Below are 8,952 nucleotides of genomic sequence, written 5' to 3'. Positions count from 1 at the left end.
ACCCCGAAGACCCTAACCCCGAAGACCCTAACCCCGAAGACCCTAACCCCGAAGACCCTAACCCCGAAGACCCTAACCCCGAAGACCCTAACCCCGAAGACCCTAACCCCGAAGACCCTAACCCCGAAGACCCTAACCCCGAAGACCCTAACCCCGAAGACCCTAACCCCGAAGACCCTAACCCCGAAGACCCTAACCCCGAAGACCCTAACCCCGAAGACCCTAACCCCGAAGACCCTAACCCCGAAGACCCTAACCCCGAAGACCCTAACCCCGAAGACCCTAACCCCCCGAATCTCGTCTGTGGCCCGTTCTCGTCTGTGGCCCGTTCTCGTCTGTGGCCCGTTCTCGTCTGTGGCCCGTTCTCGTCTGTGGCCCGTTCTCGTCTGTGGCCCGTTCTCGTCTGTGGCCCGTTCTCGTCTGTGGCCCGTTCTCGTCTGTGGCCCGTTCTCGTCTGTGGCCCGTTCTCGTCTGTGGCCCGTTCTCGTCTGTGGCCCGTTCTCGTCTGTGGCCCGTTCTCGTCTGTGGCCCGTTCTCGTCTGTGGCCCGTTCTCCGAGTATAAATAAATAAATTAATTAATGAAAATACATTAAATGAATAAATAATTTAATAATTATCCGAACAAGCGCAACCTAAGTTGGTATGAGTGAATATAAAAGTCCTATTGGCAGCCTTTCTGAATAGTGTCCAATCAGAGGCTTCAAACATTCCTCCCCATTTTTGATTCGTGCAGCGCCTTTTGTGTTTCCTAACCACGCTGTTTGGCACTTTAGCTTCCCCAGAAACCGTACAGGACTCTGCCAAGTTCAGTTGGTGTGGTACTAGCATTCAGAGAAAACATTAATCGCCATTCCAGGATACAAAAGGGTTTTTTTTTTTTTTTTGTTTTTTTTTTTTATTGGGCGCATCGCGCACCTACAATGGATCGTACATATTCGGAATGTTTAGATTATCAATAAATCATTAATAATAGTCGATTTTAAGTATCGCCATCGCTATTTGGCACATCTTGTTACAACTACTTCGTAGTGAGCTCTGCCAAGTTAACTTGGTTCTACCTACCTGTTCCTACACAGTTAAAAAAAAAAAAAAAAAAAAAAAAAACCATCAGTTATATACGGATAACCATGTATAGGCATATACGTATGGTATGTATATATGTACATGCGAATCGTACAAATTGGCCACACTAACATCTTCTGTTATCTCCTACACAGTATGATTTGACGCGACTTGAATCGTCACAGTTGCCTGTTTCAATGTATGCATGTATGTATGCACCACGCGTATCCACTTTGTGATCGCGTGCTTAACTCCTACGTGTATACACGATCGCATATGTATACGCATATGTGTACGCTTCAAATTCATGCACGTATGCATATTATAAAACTTACGAATATGTAGTGCAATCTTTAGATCCAAAATGTCTACGTAATATGTATGTGATCGTGTACGTACGATTATATTACTCAACCAATCAAGGCTGAACCTTGAATTAGCAATTGTATATATATTCTTATCGTATCTTTCTTTCTTTCTTTCTTTCTTTCTTTCTTTCATGGTTAATTGTGATCAGTTCCGCTACATCTACCTACACCATTGCGAGAACTACCCTGTACCGTAGAGCCACGTTTACGCGAACTAACCACCTCTGTATGTTGTACATACTGTACTTAGTCTCCAGGTTGATCGATGCCACTGTCGCCGCGAAAAGTGTATTCTCTTTTCACGACATTCGGCTTTAATTCTTCTTCTCTTCTCATCGGTATTTGTCTACGAATACTTGTCGTACAACGTAATACACCCTTTTTCCCAACGTATTCCGTACCTGTTCTGTCCTCTCGTTCGGAATATCGCGAGGTGCTCTGCTGATTGTGCATCATGTCAACTGCCTTAGCTAACGTACGACCGCTTCAGACTTTGGAGATTCATACGAGCGATGTGACGAGTATCGACTTTGCCGCCAATCGCGTCTTGGTTACCGGATCGGGGTAAGGAGAAGAAAAAAAGAAAAAAAAAAAAAAAAAAAGAATCACTTTCTAGCCTCGCTCACTCGCAACAGTTGTAGCTCGATATTCCCTTCGTTGCATGAGACGAATAGAAACACCGGTTTTCGCTTTTCAGAGACAAAAGGGTCAGAGTATGGCGATGGCAACCGAACGAAGGCTATGTGGAAACTTCTTTTTCACCATTAATAGGTCACAAATATGGAGTTACGTCCGTAAAAGTCAGCCCTCGATCGACGATGTTAGCTTCGGCTAGTATAGACGGCACAACGTTACTGTGGAATTTACGGGTAAGTTGTTTGTCGAATAGAAACAACGCATAGAACAACTTTGCATCGGGACGAATTGTTGCCGTTCTATTTGTCGTCGAGTATACGACACGTTACGATTTTTTTTTTTTTTTTTCAAATCATTCCTTGTACGATTACTGGTTCGTATTATACGCACAGCGAAACTTGTTTTCCTATCTCCTTTGTTGCATCTAGGACTACGACGAAGAATCGAATGACTTCAAGTCATTCGATCGAGAGATGCGAACCATTCGATAATCGAAAGATAATCTCGAAACGAATGTGCTACATGGTATATTTATATCGTAAATGTGGGACTGTCACGGCTATCGATTAGCCTGCCGACCTTCTTTTGCCTTCAACATCTCCCCCCTCCTTTCCCAACTAAAACAAACAACAAAAAAAAAAAAAAAAAAAAATGCACAAATATTAGTGTCTTTGATTGTTGCATGCTTTACCTATCCAGTATACGCGTACGTAACATAGTATTATGCAAACATATCCATAATCTTGCCGTGTCCGTGATATCAATGAACAATGCTACAGCGAGGAATCGTAACGTACGTAAATAAGTCCTTTGAAGAAACCGATCGTGCAACGAATCGAGTTCGAGCTCGAGTAACACTGATTTCTCACAGACAGGGTCTAAGATACACGTCATGGTGCAAGCCAACGGAGAAGCCGTAAGAGTCTGTAGATTTTCACCGGATTCGACGCTGCTGGTTACTGCTGGCGACAGTGGACAAGTGTGTCTCTGGGATTTGGCTCGACGCGATTTGATCAGGCAAGCGTATAAGCATGGTAACGCGCAATCTCATTAATGGTGAGATTACAATGCAATCGTAACACTGATTCTGTTTCTCTCTCTCTCTCTCTCTCTCTCTCTCTCTCTCTCTCTCTCTCTCTCTCTCTCTCTCTCTCTCTTCCCTGTCTTTCTCTCTCTGTCAGATGCTTCCGAAAACACGAAGGCGCTGTTCGAAGCGTATGCTTCTCGCCGGACTCCAGCTGGCTGGTTACCACTTGTAGTTTCGGTGTTTTAAAATTATTTTCCACCGCCGATATTGTCGACCCGTGCCGTGTTCCGGAGAACCGTCACCATCACCGTGAAACGGTTACTGTATTCGCCTGGGTGGACGATGCTCACGATCTCGGCGTTGTATCCTGCGACTTTTCACCCTCTCAGGAAATAACCAGTACGTGATGCACGTTACTACTACCTCTACCGCCTATATGTACCAGGCTACAATTTATTTCCGACTAATGCGTGAGTATTAGGGTGAGTCGAGCCACATACCAGATAGCTTCTCCACAGGTTTATCCACTAAGATGGTTCATATTTGGTGAAATTATGATAATGTTATCAACGGTCGATAATACCCAGCGATAATACCCATGTAGAATACAGCTGTTAAATAACGTTATCGGCTTAAAATAATCGGAAATCAATGAATATACACGTACATATACGTATGAATAGATCAATATGTACATTAGACGAATACTCGCGACTCACTCTAGTAGATCGCGATACATCGTCCGGTATAAAAAAAAAAAAAAAAAAAAAAAAAAACATATTTTGTGCGTAGGTTACGAACCGTTCGCGAAATTATATCGACTGGTAACTTGTGGGAACGATCATTGCGTAAAATTGTGGAAAATAACCGTAGTGCGGACGAAGAGTGCGGTTCAACCGTTCGCTGCCGATATAAGTATTAGCAGAATCATGGAGAAACACAGCAGTGCGTTGACCTGTGTTCGATTCGATGCGAATGGATCGTATATTGCTAGCAGCGGTCTCGACAAAACGACAGTGATCTGGGAGACGGTACGATATCGTGCAATAATAAGAGAATCGACGAGGAAAACGATAATGACGAAATAGTTTCGTCAAAGCCTCCAAAACTATAATCTTTAATCCTCAAAGGGCATACCTATCGTTGTTGATCATCCGCGTCTCGAGTGATCGATGTTCTCCCTCTGAGGATTAAAATGTTAATGTTCGTTCGTCTCCCTGTTCGATTCGAAATTGACAATGATAATCTTAACGATCCATGTAAATATTTCTTCGCACAATTTACAGAATACGGGAAAAGTACTGGCGATAACGTCCGGACACGATAGATACGTTGCTTGCTGTGCGTTCTCGAGAGATGGAAGCTTATTGGCAACTGGTAATCGTCTTGGGATAAAGCATGACATTACATGTCGTTTTTTTTCTGATGATTTTTCACCGACACCTTGCAGGGTCTAACGATAAGTCTATTATTATTTGGGATCTAACCGGAAACTTATCCATCGATTTCCAACTTGTGCGTCACTGTCTGTCTACGCGGCAGTTCTTGGATCATGATCATCAAGAGGTATGAACATGCAACGATTTACAAAAATTGGCTTAATACGCTCAATCGATATGATTTCATTGTGATTCCGTACTTACATAGGTTTCTGTATACGTACATGTTTGTCGAATCGCTGTAAAACTTTTTCCTCTTGTCCGGGCCCTTCTCCATCCTACCCGAACTTCCCGAACTTCTACGTACATCAGCGTACGTGCGCAAACATGTATACGCATACATAAGATCCTTTATTTTTTTACCGTAGAGCGCCGAATATGAACGACTTATGATTGAAAACGGGAAGATGTCGACTGACAATGTACGATTGATTCAAACGCTACGAGAGCACACAGGTGTTATAAACAGTGTTGCTTTTTATGGAAATCATCTTATCGCCTCTGGATTTGGGTTAGTTGTTTTGTTATTATTTTGTTTTTTTTTTTTTTCGTTCATAACTGTACGATGAAAGAAAAAAAAAAAAAGATAATAATATTACGTTCGTTTCGCCTCTTCTCTGATTGTATGGCGTAGAGACAAATTAATACGTGTTTGGAGCATCGAATCCGAAATTAAGGAGCAGGAGAATAAGGAAGAGGATGAAAAGGCGGAGGAGGAGGAGCAGGAGGAAGTGAGAGAAGAGGAACAGATAAAGGAACAGATGGAGGAAGAGGAGGGAGAGGAAAAGGAGAAAGAAGAGGGAAAAAGGGAGGAGGAAGAAAATGAGGAGGAACGAGAGAACAGCACCGAAGAGGACGAAAAAGAGAATTCGCTGTTCGCTGTGAAATTTCAGGAAAAGCCTTACAGTCCATTGGATGGACACAAATACAGTGTGAATCACGTTGAATTCAGTCCCTGTGGTACTATGCTTGCATCTTGCTCTTTGGATGGCACGGCCATCGTTTGGGACACGGAGGTAATGCGGGTGTAAACGTTGTATCGTCGTCGTCGTCGTATTCCGTGTTGAATGATACGTGTATATTTTACCATCTACGATTTTCTCTATGCTCAATTTTTCATTCTATAGAGTGGATGTCGAGCGAGATCGTCTTTCTTGAATTCGGGATCAGGAATTCGTGTCTGTCGATGGTCACCGGACGGTACCAAGATTGCCACAGCAGGAGATGACGAAAGGACCACCTTGTGGAATGTGAACGATATGGAAGAACTTTGGTACGTATTTTTCATCATGATTTCCAATTCCACATATGTACATTGTAATATATTCTCGGCAACGTACCGCTACACTGGACGTTATGCTACTTACTTATTCTATCGACAGAGGTATATTTATCTATTTATAACGATCGATGAACGGCGTGGTGCGATACCGCAGTGTTTACAGGGGTCATTCCGATGCAGTGAACGCGATCGCATTTACGCACGATTCCCGTTATTTGGTCACGGCTTGCAACGAAGGAACTTGGAGATTATTCGATACCATTTGCCACGAAAATTGCGTCGCAGCGTTAATGACTTGCGACGAAGCCCACGATTTGGGCGTCCAAGGATGCGATTTCAGCCCAACTTCAGGCACTATATTTGCTGGTATGTAACGCGAACGATACTGTGAGTGGTAATATATAGGTAGGTAGGTAGGTAGGTAGGTAGGTAGGTAGGTAGGTAGGTAGGTAGATGCAAGTACATATGCATATACATCGGTACTGTTATCCAAGGAAGTACCCATGTATAGCGAGTTCATAGACTGCACCCCTAATAAGTACCGGGCCTGACTACCCCAGCCAGATACAAGAGCGATATGTGACGTACAATTGTTGTAAGATTTGCACAGTGGCTCGACGGATTCGATCGATCTTATAAAAAAGCTTGAAATTGTAAGTACGGTCTGGAGGCTTTACCTCGTAAGAGGTAAGAGAATTGTAACTTCGAGATTCTCGCTGTTATTACGTCTTCTTGGATAACAGTCTCTGCTTACATACGCGAAGATTGTGGAACGCGATTTTGGACGCACAGGAAGAAGAATGGATATGAATACCGACGAGCAATATTATCTATTGGCGACCAGCGGAAACGACTCCTTGGTCAAGTTATGGCGAATAATGATTTGCAATGAAGAAAACAAGATCGCAACTGCTACTGCTACCACCGGTTACTACACTGAGGGTAACGCGCGATACGAAGAGGCAAAAATTTTATCCGGTCACGGTGGTAACGTGACCTGTGTTCGATTCTCGCCGACTCGAGGAGAGACTTTGGGAAGCGTGGCCACCGATAGAACAGCGCGTATATGGAGCGTGGTAAGCGAATGATCTACAACCTATGACGTTCGATTCGTTGTTTCTCCTCCTCCTTCTTCTTCTTCTTTTTCTTCTTCTTCCTCCTTCTCGCTTCCTTCTACTCCTCTGTTCCTTTTGTTATCCAGGAGAAAAGTCCTCCTACTGCTCCAAGAGCGTGAATATGCGATTACGTATAGATAATATAAAGGTATGTACAACTCCATGTTTTGTGTGTACGTACATGTACAAGTATATCTGCACGATTCGCTCTCTTATCTTACTGTGAAAATTCATGTAATTCTAGTATTCTGGTGCTTGCTTGTACGTACTGGAGGAGCACGGAAGTCTGGTGACCAGCTGTGCTTTCTCTGAAGATGCATCTCTTTTTGTTACAGGTCTGATTCTTGATTATTACCAACATATATGTCTAGCATTAGTACGATACACTTTGTGCAGATTGTATTTCTTTATTCGACTAACGACTCCTTTTCTCGATTGGTGAACAGGTGCATTAGATAAAACTGTTTTAATTTGGAAAATACCTCAACGATTGATTTCACGGAACGCACTGATCGATGACTTAAGGCGCGACGGAAAAAAGGTAAACGAGAGAGATACCTACGTAGAACAAGTAACGTACTATATGTATATTGTAACGGCGAGAACGTTATTCTACGTTAACGTTATTTCGCAACGCGAAATTTTGGGCATTATCGAAGGTTGCCGACTGGAGGGTTGACGATACCTTGAGATGGTTGAACGAAACGGGCCTATCGGCGTTGGCGAGAAAAGCCTGCGCGATCGCTTTGATCGGCCGACAATTGCTCACCGTGTCGGAGGAGGAGTTGATTGGAAAGCTACAAATAAAAGAAGACAAAGAAGTATGTTAGCGCCGTTGTATCGCTCGAGAACGTTATGACCTATCGCGATTACCTACCTCTACGTTAAACTTGCAAAGTTATCTACATACTGATACGTACGTTGATGTATCATGATTTACAGATAACGGAAGCATTCAAAACGCAACTGTATTGGTTGAAGCGAGAAGATAGCGATACTATGGAAATTTCATTGGACGATGTCGATGTACCGCACGAATTTTTGTGTCCTATTACGCGTGAAATAATGAAAGAACCTGTTCGTTGCTCCGGTAAGATATGTACATACTTACTTGTCTACCTCTATACGTATACCTATGTACGTACGTATTACCGCAATACCGCAATATTAGCGGCAGCGTTGTCGGAAACATGTTTCACAATTTTGTGCTTCCGTTGTTCGAAAAGCGAGAACGACTCTCTGCATTCTGCGCGCGTAATTGCTTGAACTGGCCTAATCTATAGAATGTTTCGTAACCGGTAATTCGAACGAAAGTACGATATGATTTCCTGATACAAAATGTAAGTCGAAAATATCGAAATTTTATCATAGAGTGTACCTTTTTCAAGAAACTTCAATTTCGCTTCGGCTAGACATGTAAGTAGGTATAAGTTTAGACTTAATCTCGTAATCTCCTAAAACTGTACTACAGATACAGAGACTTACACACCTAACCTTTGACACACTCGTATCCGACCGATATTTAAATTCAATTTTCTCGAAATTGAAGCGTGTTATAAATATAATTATAAATATAAATATTCTATTATAAATATTCTTACTTTCCTTTTCTTCATTGTAGAATCGCTACCTTTCCGTTTGTAGTACCGAATATAAAACATCCTGTATAGGTACATAGGTACATACGTATAGGCGATTATGTTTATAAAAATGATCTTGTACGATCACGATCCTATTATCGTACGTTTTCGTTCGTTTCAGACGGATTTACGTACGAGAGAGGAGCTATAAACGAATGGTTTCTATGTGGAAAATTTACTAGTCCAATGACGAACGAACCTCTTCGAAACACATCATTTACACCGAACGTTATGCTCAGAAACGCGATATATGCTTTCCTTCACGGTGATCGGCCACGGTCTTAAATATAAATCTTGTTATCTAAGTGAATTTTTCGATTCTTACTATGAATAAAGTCTATAGTAACACGCGTCTACTTCTCGATGATACAACACATTTTGC

At 42.4% G+C, this 8,952-nt stretch overlaps 1 protein-coding gene across 3 annotated transcripts; it reads left to right on the top strand.

The window, feature by feature from the left end:
* The first annotated feature begins 1,858 nt into the window (after positions 1-1,858).
* Positions 1,859-8,926, top strand: LOC143183650 (uncharacterized). 3 transcript variants are annotated; one of them, XM_076385308.1, is made up of 17 exons: positions 1,859-1,995; positions 2,129-2,300; positions 2,939-3,084; positions 3,249-3,493; positions 3,887-4,125; positions 4,381-4,471; positions 4,545-4,660; positions 4,902-5,044; positions 5,168-5,549; positions 5,661-5,806; positions 5,979-6,181; positions 6,608-6,891; positions 7,175-7,265; positions 7,377-7,471; positions 7,590-7,751; positions 7,873-8,020; positions 8,692-8,926. In XM_076385308.1, the coding sequence occupies exons 1-17, from the start codon at positions 1,886-1,888 to the stop codon at positions 8,853-8,855; spliced, it is 2,937 nt and encodes a 978-aa protein (XP_076241423.1). In that variant the 5' UTR covers positions 1,859-1,885; the 3' UTR covers positions 8,856-8,926. The 3 variants fall into 3 exon arrangements, with proteins under 3 accessions (XP_076241423.1, XP_076241422.1, XP_076241424.1); XM_076385307.1 differs by having other exon boundaries at positions 5,970-6,181; XM_076385309.1 differs by lacking the exons at positions 1,859-1,995; positions 2,129-2,300 and adding an exon at positions 2,722-2,860 and having other exon boundaries at positions 2,943-3,084; positions 5,970-6,181.
* Positions 8,927-8,952: the final 26 nt, after the last annotated feature.

Source organism: Calliopsis andreniformis, chromosome 9 (assembly GCF_051401765.1).
Source record: "Calliopsis andreniformis isolate RMS-2024a chromosome 9, iyCalAndr_principal, whole genome shotgun sequence".
Classification (NCBI taxonomy): domain Eukaryota; kingdom Metazoa; phylum Arthropoda; class Insecta; order Hymenoptera; family Andrenidae; genus Calliopsis; species Calliopsis andreniformis.
Note: the sequence above shows the minus strand (reverse complement) of the source record. Positions and strands in the feature narration are given on the sequence as shown.